The sequence below is a fragment of the Varanus komodoensis genome, unplaced genomic scaffold, assembly GCF_004798865.1.
Source record: "Varanus komodoensis strain SLA01 unplaced genomic scaffold, ASM479886v1 scaffold3, whole genome shotgun sequence".
NCBI lineage: Eukaryota > Metazoa > Chordata > Lepidosauria > Squamata > Varanidae > Varanus > Varanus komodoensis.
The window spans coordinates 12,436,648-12,456,496 of NW_025335761.1; the positions used below are offsets into that span (position 1 = coordinate 12,436,648).

Consider the following 19,849-nt stretch of genomic DNA (forward strand, 5'->3'; position numbering starts at 1 on the left):
TCAGGCCAGTGACATGCTGAGATGGCCCCATAGCCATCATGGAGGCCATGAAGTCCTGAGCCACCCCGTTCAGAACAGTCTCAGTGTGGAGATTGAAGTCCCCCAGGACCAACATCCTGGGAGTCTTCAACACCAAGTCGGAGACGATCTCTGTCAGCTCAGGCAGGGAGTTTGTTGGGCAGAAGGGTGCATGGTACACCAACAGAATCCCTATTCTGTCTCAGTCGCCCAACACCAAGTAGAGGCACTCCAGCCCTGGCCTCGAGAGAACAGGAAGCCCCGTGAGGGAAATAGAGGCTCGGTAAACCAAAGCGACCCCCCTCCCCTCCCCTCCAGGTGTGGTTGGTGCTGGACCAGGTACCCGGGCGGGCATATTTGAGAGAGGGAGACATCCCTCCTTCCCCACCCAGGTCTCTGTAATGCAGGTCAGGTCGGCCCCCTCATCCACAATCAAGTCATGGATGAGGGAAGATTTATTGTGGACCGACCTGGCATTAAGCAGCAGCACCGACAGGCCCGGGGGGCAGTTGACAGGACCACCTGGAACCCTCAGGCTGGGGGAATAACCAGAAGGAGAAACAGGTGCTAGCCATCTGTCCCTCCTTCTTCTACGCGGACATGTTAGACCCCCCAACGCCATAACGTCCATTGCCCATGACCACCCCAATGGCGGCGCCCACACACTCCCCAGGCAATCCCATACTCAAAACCAGAGATGAATCCATTAAAACAACTAAAAACACATTAAAACACTTAAAAACACTCCCACAATCCCTGCCGCCCACTTTAACCTATCCCACCCGCTGGCCAACAACAAAGACCCTGGCCAGCCCAGCCTCTGCTCGGCCCCGCTCGGCCCTCAACAGCGTCACCGCCCTTAGGCCACCGACCCCGGTCGCTGCCAGCGAGTTAAAGACTGCGTGGCCCCTCCCCTGTGCCCCGCCCCAGACCGGTGTGGCTCTCACCCACGCCGGAGGAGGAGGGCAGGAACAGGGCCCACGGAGCACTTGGCGGCCGGATGGAGGGCCCGCAGGCCAGCAGCTTCCCGGCTCCCGGTCCCGCAATGGCGCCGTCTGCCCCACAGGGCAGCGGCGTCCTCGGTGGGCGCTGGGGCGCCAGTCAGCCGCAGTGGCAGCGGGTCTCCTTGGCGGTGACGGCGGGTCTTGCGGCGGCAGTGGTGGGCCGTCCAATGGAGCTGATAGAGGACTGGGGTTATAGGAGAATAACGACCAGTCCCCGACAGCGTCCTGGCAGCTCTGTTTTGCACCATCTGACATATCTGGACTGTCTTCAAGGGCAGCCTCACGTAGAGCGCGTTGCAGAAATCCAACCGGGAAGCAACCAGTGTGTGTGTCACTGTTGCTAGGCAGTTCTCCAGGTAAGGATGCAGCTGATAGATTAGCTGAAGCTGAAGGAAAGCGCTCCTCGCCACTGCCCTCACCTGGGCTTCCAAGGACAGCTCTGGATCGAGGAGCACTACTAAGCTGCGGACCCTGTCCTTTAGAGGGAGTGCAACCCTGTCCAGGGCAGGGCCCAAGTCACTTACCCGGAAGCTTGAATCACCAACCAACAGAACCTCCATCTTACCTGGTTGAGCTTCAGTTTATTGGCCCTCATCCAGCCCATTACCTCGGCCAGGCACCGGTTCAGGACAGCCACTGCCTCATCTGGATTAACTGGAAAAGAGAGGTAGAGCTGGGTGTCATCAGCATACTGATGACTCCGCAGCCCAAACCTCCTGATGACCTCTCCCAGTGTTTTCATGTAGATGTTGAATAGCAAGGGGGACAAAATGGAGCCCTGCAGTACTCCAAGGCAGAGTTGCCATGGCACAGAGCCAAAGTCCCCCAGCACCATCTTCTGGAATCGGCCGGCAAGGTAGGAGTGGAACCGCTGCAAAGCAGTGCCTCCCCCTCCCAATCCCGCCAGCCTATCCAGAAGGATACCATGATTGATGGTATCGAAAGCCGCTGAGAGGTCCAGGAGAACCAACAGGGACACACTCCCCCGTCCCTTTCCCTGCACAGGTCTTCATACAGGGCGACCAAGGCAGATTCAGTACCGTAACCAGGTCTGAAACCGGACTGAAATGGGTCTAGATAATCAGATTCATCCAAGAGTACTTGGAGTTGTCTACCCATTCCAACACCTTGCCCAAAAACGGGATGTTGGCCACCGGTCTGTAATTGGCGGCCATCTCTGGATCCAAAGATGCCTTCTTTAGGACAGGCCTGATTACTGCCTCCTTTAAAGGAGCGGGAACCCGGCCCTCCCGCAGTGAGGCGTTAATAACCTCTTGGATCCAGGAACCAATCCTGTGTTTGGCTTTGGTAAGTAGCCATGAAGGGTAAGGGTCAAGTAAGCAGGTGATAGGACGTACTTGTCCAAGTACCTTGTCCACATCATCAGGCCTCATTAACTGAAATTCATCCAATAATGCTAGACGAGACGGCGTTCTTGGTGCCTCCCCTAAAGGAACTGTGGAGTCCAGCTCGTGATGAATCTGAGCAATTTTTTCCTTGAAGTGGCAAAGTCGTTATAGCGGGCAGTCGATGGTGGCACAAGATCTTTTTTGGGGTCTGGATGTATTAGCCCATGTACCACTCAAAAAGGCTCCACTGGACAGCACTGTGAGGAGGCAATGGAAGTGGAGAAGAATTTCTTCTTCGCCCTCACCGCCACAGCATAGGCTCGATAGTGAGCACGTAAGCATGTTCGGTCAGATTCATCCTGTGATTTCCTCCACCTGTGCTGTAGTCAGCTCCCAACCTGCTTCATCGCCGGTAATTCAGATGTATACCATAGAGATGAATGGGCTCTGCCAGGCAGGAGAGGATGCTTAGTGGCGATCGTGTCAGTAGCTCTGGCCATTTTCCCATTCCACAGCTCAACCAGAGCATCAACAGGAGCGCCAACTTTATCAACCAGAAAATCCCCCAGAGCCCTCAGGAATCCATCTGGATCCATCTGACTCCGAGGGTGGACCATCATAATAAGGTCCGCACCCTTACAGAGGGAAAGGCCAGCTCTGAGCTCAAACCTCTCGGGGAAGTGATCTGACCATGACAAAGGAGTCAGACGCAAATTCCTCACCTCCTAATCACCCTCTTCCTGTCCCATTGAGAAGACCAGGTCCAGAGTGTGACCTCGTTCATGGGTTGGGCCAATGACATGTTGAGACAGCCCCATGGCCATCATGGAAGCCATGAAGTCCTGAGCTGCCGCGATCAGAACAGTCTTGGCATGGAAATTGAAGTCCTCCAGGACCAACATCTTGGGGTTCTTCAACACCAGGTCCAAGATGATCTCCATCAGCTCAGGCAGGGAGTCTGATGGGCAGAAGGGTGCATGGTATACCAGCAGAATCCCTAATCTGTCTTGGTTGCCCACTGCCAGATATAAGCACTCTAGGCCTGGTCTCAAGGGGGCAGGAAGCCCTGCGAGGGAAATTGCAGCTCGATGAACCAGAGCGACCCCCCTCCCCTCTCCTCGGGGCGTGGCTGGTACTGAATTAGATACCCAGGTGGGCACAGCTGAGAGAGGGCTACATTCCCACCTCTCCCGCCCAGATCTCTGTAATGCAAGCCAGGTCAGCCCCCTCATCCACAATTAGATCATTGATGAGGGATGTTTTATTATGGACCGACTTGGCATTTAGCTGCAGCACCATCAGGTCCGAGGGGTGGTTGATAGACTTACCTGGAACCTTCCGGTTGGGGGAATAACCAGAAGAGGGGACAGATACCAGCCATCTGTCCCTCCTTCTTCTATGATGACATGTTAACCCCCAGTGCCATATCTTCCCCTTCCCAGCACCACCCCAATGGTGGCGCCCACGCGCTCCCCAGGCAACCCCATAAAACAACAATAAAGCTCAGTTGTGGAATAAACACAATACAATACAGTACAATTTAAAACCCTCCAACCCACCCCACTACAAAAAAACAGAGTTTCTGGCCCAGGCCAGCCCCACACGGCCACAAACGGCAATGTCCTTAGGCCGTCACCCTTCTGCCGCTGGCCCGAGGCCACTGGCCGCAACCAGCGAGTTAAGCCCGCACCCCTTCCCTGCACACTGCCCCCAAGCCGGTGCAGCTGCCACCCATGCTGGAGTGGGGCGGGGGAAGGAGCAAGGGCAGGGCTCATGGAGATTTAACTTTAGAACCTCTTCTCCATACAGCTTGGACTATTCATCTCAAATACTTACATATATTTCAAGGAGAATTGAAATGCCTGCGTCTCTGGAATCAACATTTTGTATTATGCCTGTGAACATTTAAATAACTTTTGCATTGTGGGAAATGCTGAAGTAGGCAAAGTAGATGACTGCTAAACAGACAATGGCCACTCTGTGTAAAGTTTCACTGAGTTGGCACCACAGCATGCCACATCCTGGTTGCTGTATTTCCAGCTCTGTTTTTACTTCCAAGCTGAGATACAACCCAGTCAAGGTGAAGTCTCACTGATTTCCTTGGATAGATTTCATATGAAGCTATCTTATAACCCAACTACACTGGCTGAGAGGGCTACAGGATTTGGTGGAAGCTCCCTACACCAACAGAGTGTGAGATATGACACCAGCACAGAAGATAACCAGACAGAAGAGGCCACTGGGGTTTCTGCTTCACCAGAAAAGATATACCAATAGAATGGCTGGAAAGGTTTTGCCTTTCTAGCTGAGCAGGTATAAAATACAGTGGCATTGCAGCAGTATATCCCCAGCATAATTAAGAATCTATGGTTGCTTGGCCCATGAAACTTAACTCTTTACATTAATCCAGGACATGCGCATTCCCTGTAAATCAAGAGAATTTAAGATCTAGTTCTATACAACTATTTATTACAGATTAGCACCTGTAGGCATTATGGACTTGCCTTTCCAAGAGAGCTAGTGGATCACTGCATCAAGGTTGAAGAGAGTTTGGCTGAGGATGTGTCTGTGTTCCACATTTTAGAATGGGAAGGTCTCTGCTTCTTTGTACCTTGTAACTGCTGTCTTTATATACACATCTGATAAGATGGTGTTGTGTGTCCTCCCTCTTCTTCATATCTGCTTTGCAATTCTAACTGCATCTCTCATGTATATGGTTGTTGGTTTTCTGTGTGCACTGATCCAATTTAAAAATGGTTGATACAGAAGTAATGTTTGACTCTACCACAAGAGGGAATATTTCACGCATTTGGCAGCAATATGCGATGTTCACCCTTTTTGTTGCCTGTGTTCTGTACCACATAGACTGGCCAAAGTATAGCCAGACTGGCCTTTCTGTTTCTTTTCTTTTAAAATGGGTGATTTATTTGCCACTGGAGGCACAGCATATGTTCCCCCCTCCTAATGTGCTTTTTAATGTATATTTAATAGACTGCCTTGCATCATATTCAGCACTGTTCATAATCCTTCTCTTGTCCCATTGCAGCTGTTGTTGAACTTCATATCATGATAAGAACAAAAGCCCAAGATGGCAGAGTATCCTGGTTTGCATAAGATTGGAAACCAGATCCCAAGGAAAGGACTCCATTTCTGGAAGCATCTGGCTGGCTACTGTTCAAAGCAGGAAGGTGGATTGATTACCTTCTTTTAGAAAGGGGTGAAAAGGAAGGACTGTCCCAAGTAGTCGGTCAGGATTCTTTTTCTGGCCCTTCCTGGGACCCTCTCCAGCATATACTATTGAGCTATGGCCTGTTCCCAAATCTAGTATCTAGATCTAGACTGCTTAAGTTCTTGCATTAGCTGAAAATTCTCATCTGGAAGGCTCTGGGTAGCAGAAGATGGAGGGGAAAGATGTGAGGGTTTGGAGAAATTCAGAATGAACGTATTTTATCCAGATGCATCCTAGTATGCAGTCATCTGTAGTCTCAGGCTGTATGCATATGTAAAGTCTTTGCATACATACAATTGTTTTTTATAGGAGGAGAGTTGAGTTATGGAGGGTATCTCAGTGCAAGAAGCTAACAGATAAAATTTCCTTTTTAAAGTGAGCACTGTGGAGTAGTCCTGTCTGGTACTGCCTGAATTTTTGTAGCGCTTCTGCTAGTTTGATATTTTGCCCAAATCTGGGAGAAGCTTTGCATGAAGAAGGCAAAGGTCTCCATGATACTCCACATCTGGTTTGGATTAGGAAGCCATTTGAATATTAATAGTAGAAGTGGGGGTGAGGGTAGTATTGCATAGCTCACAGAAGCATTATAATTTTCCAAAGACTATTTGGTGGGTCAGCCCATCATGTCCCATTTCTAAAGGGGGAAAGGATTGTAGTGTAGAAACAGCAGACTGGCTACCTTCTCTTAGCTGTCTGCTGGGTCTCCCAAAGGCCTAGTTCCTCTTATCAACATCCCTAGCATCTGGCAAACTTAAGCAGTGGGGATGGATTCCTCTTGATCTCATCTGCTGGTTTTCCATGAAACCAGCAGAAATGTGAGAATTGCTGGCATGAGGAGTGTTTGTCTTTCTTGCATTGCACAGGAAAGACTTCCTGCTGGTGATTCTTCCCTGACAGTAAATGGTATTGTGCAGCACAGGACAGCTCACCTTGGTGTTTCTGACAGCTGGACCCTTTATTGTTTCAGCCTTACTGAGTGATCTGTGTAGTACTGACAGATTTCTGAGCTCCAGCCAGATCTTTGTTTCCTGACTCCCAGGTCTATCCTACTGAGTATCTTTCACTCTAAGCCAGGGGTAGACAACTTATGGCCCTCCAAATGTTTTGGCCTTCCACTTCCATTCAACAGCGTGGATTTTCCAGAAAAACATTCAATTCAAATTAGTTTTATGTATATAGAACATTTATATTGGGGAAAAAATCAGTTTCCGGGAAAAAACTTCTGATGTCCTAGACAGATCTCATTTGGCATGTTTATTTTACTTGCATTGGTTAAAAAACAAAGTTGAAAAAGGACCCTGTGTTAATTGGTCCAGTATGTAAATACTTGACCTGAAATGTTTGATCACTTAATGTGATATAAATGCTATATTCTGCAGAACCTTTTTATTGGAATATTTGTAAAAAAAATTAAAGGCTATAGCAGGTACTTCCCTTACATTTTAAGACATATACAGAGGTACTGAAAACTATTAACACACTATTTTTAGCAACCTAAAGAACTATATATGATATGATGACAACTGTTCAACTGTTCCAAGAAATTTGAAGTCTTTCACTGTGTGTGCAGGATCACAGTTTTGCTGTCACTACTTACTAGCCCTATTGTAATATTGCTCTGGTTTGCATGACAGACCAACCTGCCATAGACAGCAAGCTATGGCTTGCTGTCATGTCACTCAGACAGCCTGGTTTATCCACAGTAGGTTGTTCCTTCTCCCATCCCACAATAAGCCATCCTGAAAACCCATGGGCTGTTCTAGGGATTGTTTTACCCATCTTTGGGAGTGTCTTCCAAGCCTGGATGACCAGTCTAAAGTGGTAAAGTCCACCAGCCAGCATGATGCTTGGCAAGAGTGGCAGCCTGTCCTTGCTTCTGTTCCTGACCTTGCCCTGGACACCACAAGGCTCAGACACCCTGCAAGTGTCTAGGCAACACTTGGGGATGGCTGGCACTGGCTTGCTGCCCTCCCTGCCTTGACCAAGAGCCATGTCAGCCTCTTCACAGCATTTTTGTACTTTTTTTTTTTTTAACGTTTGCAAAGCTCATGTGGTAATACTATCCTTATTTGGTCAGCCCCTTCAGAATGCCCAAGTGGCACTTGGGAGGAGCTGTCCATGGTTATAGATCCTTTTCAAAATCATATGTAATGTTCACAAATATTTGTACTCATTAATGTTATTTTCTGACTTGTGCAAGAGCTCGGGTGTATACATACAGAGGTCTGAAAATGGGCAATCTTGCCTGAGCAATGTCAAGGGAAATACCCACTGCAAAAGTGCAACAGTTACAAATCGTGGCTATTGTTCCAGGGAGGCAACATCCATCTTTTGCCACTTTGGTTTGGCAGCAGTGAAAAGACGAGCTACCAACATAAACCAAAGGCACAAGTGATCTTTGCTAGTGAAAAGGGAGTGGTACAATTTCTACCCTCTTCACAGTAAGATCCTCATGGTTTTTTTAAACTACATTTTCCTAAAGGCAGATCCATTGATTGAATCATTGAAACTGCTGAGTTTCAGTAATGCTGTATTTGCAGTTGGCACACAATCAGTTTTACAAAGAAACTTCATGAAATGAGAAAAAAATCAAGGAGAACTAAAACATTACATTACTGTAGCCATTGGTCCTAGTCAGCATAGCCAATTGTGAGGGATGATGGGAGCCAAAACTGTCACAAATTGCTCACTCCTCTGCTTGATTTTCTACTAAAAGTAGTTTCTGGTCCAGTTCAAACCTGCCAATCTTAATTATTGCAGTTTTTCCTTCCTTCCCATTAAGGAAACTATGGCCACCTTCAGGATCCATTACAATGGAATGATTGCATGACTAAAAAATATAAGTTGCAGTGTTTCCCTATTTGCCTTTGAAGCCCAGTGTGTGTATAGAAACATTTTCCATTATAAAATCTACTATAAACAGTTGTAAGGATTCAAATTGAAGAGGGGAACATGGATACTATGAGCAGGGAAAAGGCATTGCCAAAAGCTGCTTGGGAAAGAAAAAAGGATTAGGAGTAGAGCTAGTTAAACTTGTCAGCTTATGTTCAAAGAGGAAAAGTACAGTGCTCTCACAGAAGGATGAATAGAAATTGGGCTTGGGCTTTAGGTAGAGCATGAGTTTGTGTGTGTGTACGAGAGATGGAGAACAAATACTTGTCAAGGCCTGTTAATCAGATGTATCTACTTTTGGTTTAATCACAGAATTGAGAGCTAAGCACTACACCAAGAGCGTTTATTTTCCTGCTTTTCTGCCACATAACTGCTAGGTGGCACTGCGGCATAGGACAATTACACAAATGGAGATAGCATTTTCTTTTGTCTTCTTTTAATAATACTGCCTTTTCCCCAGTTCTAAAAAACTTGTTCAAAGTGCTGTCTAAAAGTACCAGTAAAACTAAAGAGTCAAGTTATCTAAAGAACCTGCAAAACAATCATGATTAGGGAACAGTGAGTGTGCAATAAATGCCGAATGTAGAGCAATTCAAAAGAAGGGGAGAAAAGAACAATGGTTCAACTTCCATTTTTTCAGATATTCCCTTTCCCCACAAAAGGACTAGGAATATGAAAAGGTGGTTGAATGCCAGTACATTTTGCCATTCTCTGACATCTCTGCTGAAATAAGGGATCATATTGTGATGAGGGAAATCGGAAAAGAACCTTTGTATTCAGGTACATAATAGGAACAAGTCAAGAGAGGATGTCTAGAATGTTGCCTGGCATGAATGCATCATACACAAATATAATGTAAGGGTAGAGTTTTTATGCAACTAAATACAAGCATTTAGTTTGGAAACTTCAGCTCTGTCTGCTGTATAAAAACAAAAGTGATAAGAAGTGGACATGAGCCAGTCTAGTCTGCATCAGAAGGCTGTTCAGGAGCAATGTACACTGGGGAACTATTTATTAAAGTGCTTGAATGGATGTTAAGTGTTGTACAGTATTGTTGGTACCTTGCTGAATCTAACAACAAAGGTAAAACATGTAAGAACAAAGGAAAGGGAGGGAAATGGAGATCAAGCAAATTTGTCAAATTCAGGTGTAAGGTGTAGTCAGCTGGGAGTGGATACTGATTTAATTATACAATTTTAAATGAAAATCTTAAGGGTTTAAATATTTATTTACATTATTTTGAAAATTATATCCTACATTTCAGTTGACATGCTCCCAGAGAAAGACCTACTGTAGTGTTTGCATCCTTGGTTACACATTCCCCTATTAATAATTTTCAACATATTCCTGTACATGTTTCCTTCATCAGCTCTACTGTGTCCAGTATGTCTTACTCTCTAGATAATGTAGGTTAGAATTGAAGCCTTTGAGGTACTTTTGTAGTTTGATTTTTTCAGCACTTCTCCTGGCCTTCCACAGATTTGGAGGACTTCCATAGTCCTATAACAAAAAAGACAGCTGCCCAGATGGATATGTTTCCCCTGTGATTTTGTGGAAAGTGGCAAGGGAAATTGTATGCTTTAAAATAAAAGCCTAAGGTTTTTCTGTTTTCATTAGTGTTTTTTTAATGCTGTAATTGATCCTGCCTTTTTGTGGATTTCTGTAGCACTTTCTAGGGTGTACCTTGTGTTTTGCTTAGTGCCTGGGTTAAGATAGATTGTTATCTAATGTTGATGGGAAAGAAAATCAGAATTCCAAGGATTGTTTAAAGGTCTACTACTAATAGTCTACACGAGGTAGTCCAACTTTTCATAACTTGAGGGTGGCACGAGGACTTCAACACAGAACCTGGGAGCCACACAATGAATTATATTTCCATACTGTAAATTAAGGTGTTTGCAATATATTTATTTAATTTAATATACACAATGTAATTAATTAACAATTAACTGAGGGAGAAAACCAGTATAATTTTAAAATGATTTTAGGACTAGACTAACTGTATGAAGAAGTATGCTTTGGGCATACTGGCGAGCACCTTCCCTCCTGTGCCTCCTTGTATTTCAGGAGCCAAGTGGTCAAGACTGTATGCCCATGGCCTGTTGTCAACCTGATGCTCTCCAGATGTTGAGAACTACAGTTCCCATAATCCTGGCTCCTGACCATGCTAACTGGGACCAGTGGGAGTTGACATGCAGAATACATGGAAGGAAACCGGGCTGTGCTGGCTGGCTCCAGGAATAGGTTGCCCTCTAGGCTGTAGTTCCAGCCTGAATTGAACCCATTGATGTCACTGCTTCAGTTCAGCTAGTTGATGTCCTTCAGCCAAGAAGGACATGGCAGGCCCTATAAAGCCTTGCAGCTAAGCCAGCTTTTCAGCATGGGCAGTTCCTTGTACACCTGTGTGCTCTGCCTACTCTGAGCTCCTGCTCTAAGCTTCTGAGCGTCTTTGCACTCATCAGCAGGAGCGGGCAGGGCATGCTGGGGTGAGCTCTTGAATCAGAAATCTCTGGAATCACACCTGTGCCATAGCTGGGATCAGGACTCGGGGGAATGGTGGGGCGGGGGTGAGCTCCAAGCAGCAAGAGGGCTGCAGAACAAGGCCTCTGGTGCTCTGTGCTGGACCATCCCGGTCTGCACCATCCTTTTGGCATCTAAACTAGGAAAGTTGGTGATCTTGTGCTAGAGCATTCTTGTAGGACCATCCAACTTTTCAGCTTTCAGAAAGCCTTTCATTGGGAAGAATAAAGTGGCTTATTATTGCTGTTGTTATTGCACCACCAGCATGTGTGGACACTGCAGAATACCAGAGGACAGGTCCCTACCATGAGGAACTTGCAGGCTGCAAATTGATAGGGAGAGCAACAGGCAAAGAGGAAGGAAATGAAGGCAGCAGGGGCAGCTAAATGCGGAAACAATACATGATTGTTTCAGTTCTGGTTGCCTAAGCTTTGTTGCAGGCTGGGTTATTACGGCAGGGGCATCAACCTCTTGCAGCCTAAGGGCCACTTTCAGTTTTAGAGATGTTCTTCAGGGGCCACATTGCAGTGGTAGGGGTGAGGCTGAAGGCAAAGGTTGTAGAGTCCTTTTTTACCTTACAGCTTCTTAGAAGAGGCAGTTCAGTCCTTTGGAATAGGAAAAATGCAAGTACAAAAGCCAGGAAACTACTAAATGACAGTATTGGGTACTATCTGCTGCTTTGCAGTCAGTGGAAGGATGTGGGGTTCCCTGGGGAATCCCAGAGGCCAGCTTGGAGCTCCAAGCAAGTCAGACCTGAGAAGTTCCTATTCCAATTTCTGCTCCAAGTGTATGATGTGTAGCCACCTACAACCTGTAGGCTATATACTTACATTGATAATGTAAGAATTCTGTATCATTGGAAAGCTCATATTAACCTAAAGATTCCAGCAAAAAGTTAGTCTATAACTGGTTTATCCCTTTCTTTTTCAGTGCCTGAGAGCTTGTATTTGGGAGAAGGCAAATTTAAAACTGTCATCCAATTTTGTCATTTCAGATCACAGATTTAAAAACTCTGTTCCTATTGGAAAACTAGCACATCAGGGAGAAGCCTACAATGTTATTGTGCTGTTGTTACATCATTATCATTATTTTTATTGTTATTATTATTAACAATGATATGTCAGGTAACATTGCTCTGTTGATAGTTTACAGCATAAAATGAACATGCAATAAAAACACAGTATTATAAAGCAACAATCTGAGGATATAAACTTTTTCTAAAAGCACAGTGAATTTTTGTTATCAATGGATAATTAGAGGTATGTAATACCTGACCTTTATTCTAAAGCGGGATTTTCATGGGAAGATTATGTTACACATGCGTTTTGTGTATTTGAATTCTTGATTTGCCTCTCGGTGAGTAATGTGCCATTTTATAGGATATAAAATCCTATAAATGGCCTGAAGCTATTATGTACAGTGAAATGTAATTAGCAGTTCCAATATTACTGTAGGATTACTGTTGGTTTTTGTCATCTGTCTGCATTTACATTGTACTGCATTAGTTTGTTCAGTGGGTTTTAGCCAGGCCTTTCTTTCGCTTAGACGAATAGTGATCTAACTGATTGAACTCTTTTTCTCAATACAGGAACCAACCAAAGGGCAGCATCCCTCCAAGTCTCTTAAAGCCATGGGCATCAGTAGGCCAGCAGCAAGTACCAGGGAAGCAACCTCAACAGCTGAACCTTCTCCAGCACAAGCCAAAACAGTACGTACATACTGGCAAGGATTAGCTAATGCTTTGGCCAGCGCAAGCTCCAATTTCCATAGGCACTGGGAAAAAACCCACAGCCAGGAAATCTTTTGCCCAGCCCTTTCATGGGGCAAACTGCAGAACAGCTCCCAAGATAGTATCCTGAAAATAATCTTTAAAAAGTGATGGCAGTACATGCTAAATATTCTGAATGTGATGGAGGGAATTTGAGAAGGCTTTGGCAGAGGAGCTAAAGGACAATCCAGGTAAAGCAGATGGGTGGGACAGACAATAAATTTGGGTTTTCAGTATAAGCTAAAGCAGCCCTGTGGAAAAAACAGCGATGTTCTTGAAAAGCTGGAAAGTAAGGACATGGGAGTTATGGTAGCAGAACTGACAGACCAGTGTGGGATCTCTTTGGTCCCCTGCAGGTGGAACTTATCCAAACAGAACATCAGTACAGTCTGAGTGAACCTATGGATGGCACTTTCATCCTCCCTGACCCAGTGCTGGGGAGTGAACGGGAGCAGGATGCAGCCCAGCGCCGCCTCTCTTACTACCAGCAGGAGCTGTGGAGTATGCTGGAGAGATTGCGGGAACAGCATCTCCTCCAGGAGGATACCGAGCGTATGCTGAAATCACAGTTTGGTGGTGAGCCAGGGAATGGGGATCTGTAAGCCTTTCAGAATGGCTCTCCTTTGTGCCAGAGTTTGGAAGATCATTGCTGTTCCAGAATCTTGCAGGGTTCAAGGAGGGACTGTAATACAGAGCAAGACTGAGGCACTGGGCTTGGTCAAGATGACCTTATCAGAGTCTCTTAATGTCTGGTTGTGTTCTGTAAGCCACTGAAAGATTGCTAGCCCCTTCATGATTGCCCATGCCTCTACCCTTCCAGGCTCTTGAGTATCTTAACAACTTTAAGTACTTTCTTCTCTGATCTCCCCAGTCTTTGCTGAATATGTATATACTTTCCTCCTGTGAGAATAGGATGTTGAATCTGCTTTCAGCCCCCATGTTGAACTATGGACTGAGTGGAGTGACCAAGTTTCTATACAAATCAAGGTGCTTTAAAAAAAGTTTCAGAAGTATAATCTATAGTCAAATGAAAGCATAGTAAAGCATTAGAAATAACCTTAAAAACCAAAGGAATTGAAGAAAGAAGTGTATCTTGACTCCTTCCAGAATGTGGAGTGGAGAACTGGTTGCAACCACAATGGGAATGTGTTTCAGCCACAGAAGAAAACTGGCAAGGTTTTCAGTGGCTGGGGGGAGGGATCCTCTGAAGGGCTTTTTCTGCTCACAGCAGAGTTTGTGTCGAGGCCAGTGCTGGAAACTCATCCACTTCAGCATGACCTTCACAACTTCCATCCGGTCAGTGTTTGGCCCTTACCTGAGGAACTCCTCTTTGCTTCAGCAGATCTGCAGCTCAGTTTGCAGTGTGAGGGAGTCCAGTGTGAGAACTACCCAGCTGACACTCGCAACTTTGCAGTCTCACTGCATTTGTTCTCAGCCAAGGCCTATGACTTCATGAAGAGGACATTCCAACTGCCGGAGCCCAGCGCTTTGCGCAGGTTTGGATTCTTGCTAGTTTCTGAAACTCTTTATGTTAACTGAGATGACTTTCCTTCCCCTAAGGAGGTTAGGGGTAGGTTGCAAGGAGATGGGCTTTTTCTATGGAGGCACTTCAGGCATGGAATGTGTTACCATCAAAGATTCCTCAAACACCTACTCTGCTGAGTTTTAGGCAACTGACTAAACCTTATCTTTTCCCACGCACCTATGGCAACTTAGGCTTGATCAAAATTACAACACTGGGAAAAAGGTACATCACCAGAAATGCAAAATTCTTAAACCATGTGAATATACCATTTGGGTTTAGGGCTGGATGTCTGAGATAGAAAGGGGTATAACATCCTGAAAAAGAGAGACTCTTATGGTACTGCGAAGACTATTGCAGCATGAGCTTTTGTTAAAAAAAAGCTTACTTTGTCAAATGCAATTGAGAAAAATGACTCATGCTTAAGAAGACACATTGGGGTGAATGTAAGGATTTAATCCTTACAGTGTTTCAGGGCTCTTTTTTGTTTGATAAGCTCTGAAATGGCTACTCTTCTGGAAGTCTCCTGGAAAGATGCAGTACTGTACTGATTAGAAAGAGAGAAAGACAAAGACAGATGGAAAGAAGAAAAGTGCTTGAGTTCAGATTTCCATTGAGTTGAGAGTGAAATGAAATCAGATTTTTTAGCAATGCTGTGATGAGAAGGAAACAGAAGGAAGGACAGTTCACTTATAACTGCTAGTTGATAAAGCTAGAGTGTAGTGTAGTGTAGGGAGTTGTAGGCAACTGTGCAATTCTCTCAGTGTTTACTAAGAAATATGCCCCACTATCCTCAATGGGACTAGTTCTATTCTAGATAAGTTTATTCAACATTGTTGTCTGGAAAATGAGCCCTCTTCCAGCCAAGCACTCAGTTGCCCCAAAGAAAAGATAGAAATGTAAGGGATTGGAAGTAATGGGTTTCCATGCATGGATAGTATGTGTCCTGAGATTATTTACAGTTCTATTCTATAGAGCAAAAGTTGTAGGAAAAACAATTTGCACATAGTTTAGATCTATGCAGAAAGCAGGAAAGATAGAAATGTCCTTATGATGTAAAGGACAGCACAGAAATAAACCCATTGGCATGCAGAAGACGACATGAAGCATATCCTATTGTTGGACAATAGTGATGACTCTTGGGCAACAAGCTCACTTCCCTTTCATTTAATGTAGTCCCTTGCACAGGGGCAAGTTCTTTCCTGTTCATCCTTCCATGTGAGCATTTATCCAGATTATACTGAGCTTTAGCGAAGCGACCAAGGCTAATTTTGCCAGAAGTGCTGGTAGAACAAAACCACACTGATAATTTAGTGTCCTGATTTGCATGTAACAACAATTCAGAATATAAACGGAGCACTGGTTGTTGTTGAATTATGGGAAGAGAATCTGCTAAGAGCTCTGGGTAGGTTGTACTTAGCCTGTAGTTAAACCATAGTGCAGGGTTCACACATAACCCAAAATTCAACAACTCATGACTCAGTGAGAGCACATACTCAACCTAAACTCAGGATTGTCATAATGTGTGGACCAGTTCAGTGTATGGGGCCCTTCATTTGTTTACTGAGGTAGGTAGAGCAAAAACAAGTTTGCCCATATACTTGATTCTTTTTTGTCTGTTTTTCTTGATTTCAAATACAGCAAAGAGAACTACAGGATAAAAGCAGAATCCACCTAGATTCTTCATCCTAACTGTTTTTATGTCTCTGAGACTTGTTAGTAGAAGTTTTATCCAAAGTGAACATTGAGCTCTTACCTTTCTTCCCTGTTTCTTCTGTCATAGATGGCTTTCAAACCCAGATTTCAAGCCAGGATTGAGCCAACAGGCTTTTGATACATTGGCAGAAAGATCTAAGGCAGATGATCAGGCCTTCAAGATGTGTTCGCTCCTTATTGGCACAATGCCTCTGGAGAGGAAAATCCATTTTGACCCTTCCACAAGAACTCTGCAAGGTTTGGTGGACTTTGGTGCTGGAAAGTATGATGCGGATGAGGTTTTAGGTGCAGCAGAAGCCCTCCTTTTGGTGGCTGTTGGTTTCCAAGGTCAATGGATTGTACCCCTTGGCTACTTCCTCCTTCCTACCCTTCGAGGTGATACACAGGCCCAGCTCCTGCGCCACTGTATCCTCAAGCTGTATGACATCGGTGTGCAGGTTATCTCTGTGACATCTGATGCTACGTGTCCCAATATTGACACAGCCAGGCAGCTGGGAGTGCTAGTCGATGGTGTCACTGTCAAGTCCACATTTTTCCATCCAGCCACCCCTACTCTGGAAATTGCTTACTACTTTGACCCCAGCCATTTGCTCACCCTGATTCACAACTTGCTCCAAGCCAGTGGCACTCTCCAGGTGAGTGGCAAGGCTGTCTGCTGGGACTACCTCTTGCATCTGGGGGGTCTGCAGGAAGCAGAGGTTCTTTGGGCAGCCTGCCAGGCTGGTGGAATCCACCTACAGGAGCAACGGGTGTGGGGAAATGGCACTGCACAGTTGTTTAGTGAGGCCACTGTTCAGGCCTTGCATTTGGCAGCTAGGCTAGGCCTGCCCCAGTTTCAGGGTCATGAGGCAACCACCCACTTGATTGGACTGCTGAGTGCTGTTTTTGATGCATGCAACAGCTGGAATGCCAATGGGAAAGGTTTTAAGGCCCCACTGTCCCTTGCCAGTATGGATGCCCTTAACAATCTCTGCAACGAGTATGAGAACCTGCTTCGCAAACTGCGCACTGCCACTGGGAAGTTACTCTGGCCGAGTAAGCATCGATGGGGCTTTCTTGGCTTTCTGGTGAACCTGCGCAGCTTGCAGTGGGTAGCACAGACCTATCTACAAGCAGAAGATAGCCCAGTAGCTTATTTGCTCCCATGTTGGTGGAGTCTGGATCCTCTGGAGTGGTGCAGGGGAGCCATAAGGCAAGCATGTGGGCATAAAGGCGTTTCCATAGCATCAGATTTCCAGCATGGTTACAGGCTTGTCTTAAACCGAGCTGTTTCTGGCCTGGGCCTTGATCCACCAAATCTACTAGACATATCTTTATGTAGACGGACTAGCCTCCAGTTGCAGGCCTCATGGCCTCTGGGGCAAAGGCAGATTTGGCAGTTGCATTGGCACAACTGCCTTCCCCAAGATATGAACAGTGCAGTTTTAGACCCAGCCTTTCTGGCTGAGATAGAAGAAGACACAGTCACCTACATTTCCTGTGCTGTTTTGGAAAAACTGCTACCACGCTTATCCTGTGCTGAGTGCCGTGTTGCCCTCTTGTGCCCTTGTCAGGGGGTGTCTACAGGCAGCGCTCTGATGTTTGTGGAGAGCAAGAGAGGAAAGCATCTCCCAGCAAAGTCTGTACAGAGAGTGATCCGTAGCGCAAAGCAGATTGTTGGCCTCCCTTCCCAGTTTTTCGGGGACTCCAGCCACCATTGGTGTCTAGCACAGGAGCTGGCCATCTTGGCAGATGTGAGTGAGGAACCTGATCTTTTCTCATCCCTAGTCAATCACCTTTTTGAGAGCAACACTCTGGTTTCCAATCATTATGTCACCTTGCTGCAGGAACTTGTGCGAACATTTTTAGAACTTTGGTTCAAGGGAGCACAAGGATCACAATCCACACCCGTGGCTCAGACAAGTAGCTCTGTGAAGAAGACCAGTAATAAGCAGAGTGCAGGGGATACAAACTGCTCCAGAAGGCACTGGCCCCAGCAAATGCTTGGACTCACAGAATGGTACACAATTCTCTGAAGATGGCAGACTGCAAATTGCTAGTGATTGCATAATTAAGGGAAGAAAAGGGGTACCTCGTATAGCACAAGCTCACAGAAAACAACGAGGTAGTCTTGAGGCCAGTGTGCAATCAGCCCTTTGTGTTTGGAAAACGGAGAAAGGAAGATGCAGGCTGAACTGACATGAAGACGGAGCCAGCTTTTCAAGTGAAAATGCTATGTGGGTGGTGACTCCAAGGTGCATCATTTTATAGAATGTATAAACTTAAGGGATTTTGCCATCTCATCAGGGAAAGAAACAGCTTACTGGATCCAGAGGCAGTCACGAGTTACTAGAAAAGCATTTGTTTCCCTTGGTGCAGCTTCTCCAAGCTGCATATAAGGTGAGTTTTTATTGCATGGTCTAGGAAACCTAAATCATGTGACCCAGCTTGGATGTATGGTTAATTTATCACCAGAAGAGAGCTGTGATTGTTTTGGAGTGGTAGAACAGCCAAAGACTCAGCTTCAGAGTCAAACTTTGCCTGAAGCAATTGACCGGGTTTCAAATGGTCCTGGATGAACTACAGCACATTTTGCAAAATGACCTTTGAATAATTTGTCTGTTTCCAAATGCAATTTTTTATTGATTCCCTTCTGTCACATTCTGTTGGGAGAGCTACTGGAAATGAGTGGGACTCAAATGAACTGGAAGAAAAAGTGATTATTGGTGGTGCTATACAAGCAGATGAGTAAGTTCCCCTTGTGTTAAAAATTGTGCTCTGTCCTTATAGAACAGCTGAAGGGCAAGAAGCCTAAATTTGCTGAAGCACATCAATTACTCCACTGCCATCATAGCAGATGCCACAGAAATGCTGGTATTTATTCCAACATTCCCAAGATCTGGGAAAGTAAAACAAACAACATTTTACTGGAAAGGAAGTCAATCAGCTCCAGAGCCGTATGTGTTAGAAAACTGAATCACTGTATGAGATCTGTGCTTCCTTTCTGCTATCATCATCATGATATTTTAATAAACAGTGGCACATATGTTTTTCAAATAAAATATAAATCCACCCAAAAGGCTGATTTAAACCATTACCTTCTCATACCCATGGTCAGGCAGTACCTTTTTTCAGCTGTCACAAAACAGTAAGCAAGCATTCAAGTTCTTCCAAACCGTTTATCAGGCTGGATGTTGAACAAGCAAGAAAGGAAAGGGAGAAGATAGCTAGAAAAATCTCTACCAGTAACTCCTCAGAGAAGAAGCCTGCTTCACTGTTTTCAGTTCCATGCCACCCTGGAATTCCAGAATGCCACTATACTTTCTCTAACTGTTCACCCTTCCAGCTGTAATTGGTGTTTCCTACCATTACCATTTGTGCTATTGAAACATTTCTATAGCCAGCCTAGCCCCACCCTGCTCTGTAGAAGCAAAGCAGCAGCCCAGATTGGAGCACAGCTCTGACCTTTGGCTGTAGAAAAGCATAGTCCAGAATGAAGTGGTTAAGGCCTTGGCCAGGTCAGTAAACAGGAGAGGAATGAGAGATTACGTGATATAACAGCTGTGCTCAGGATTTCAACAGACTTGCACCTGTTGCAAAAAGCTGGCCATGAGACTAAGTGTGTCTGCTACAAAAGAAACCAGTGATCTGTGCAAGTTCTGGCAAGATTGCCATGGACCCAGCCCTGTATGCTTCAATGCCCAAACAATGGCATTCTATAAAATAGCTCTGCAGGCCTGTTTGGAAATGTTAGGAAAAGACAGCTTTTAACAGCTAGACTATGATATAGCGAGGAAGGCCGTGTGTGCTGTTCCTTTTGTGGAATCGATGCAACTGCAAACATTCCCTCAA

General features: G+C 45.4%; 1 protein-coding gene across 3 annotated transcripts in view; it reads left to right on the forward strand.

Annotated features, from left to right (window-relative positions):
* The window catches only part of THAP9 (THAP domain containing 9), a 27,027-nt gene extending 7,951 nt beyond the window's left edge, over positions 1-19,076 (forward strand). Inside the window, exons 3-7 of one of the 3 annotated variants that reach the window (XM_044436907.1) lie at positions 12,601-12,720; positions 13,137-13,356; positions 14,120-14,276; positions 16,086-16,653; positions 17,572-19,076. In XM_044436907.1, the coding sequence (XP_044292842.1) occupies positions 12,601-12,720; positions 13,137-13,356; positions 14,120-14,276; positions 16,086-16,653; positions 17,572-18,033 (1,527 nt within the window). In that variant the 3' untranslated portion in view covers positions 18,034-19,076. Of the gene's footprint in view, positions 1-12,600; positions 12,721-13,136; positions 13,357-14,119; positions 14,277-16,085 lie in introns of all 3 variants that reach the window. The other 2 variants (XM_044436905.1, XM_044436906.1) reach the window with 2 other exon arrangements.
* The last annotated feature ends 773 nt before the right edge of the window (positions 19,077-19,849 follow it).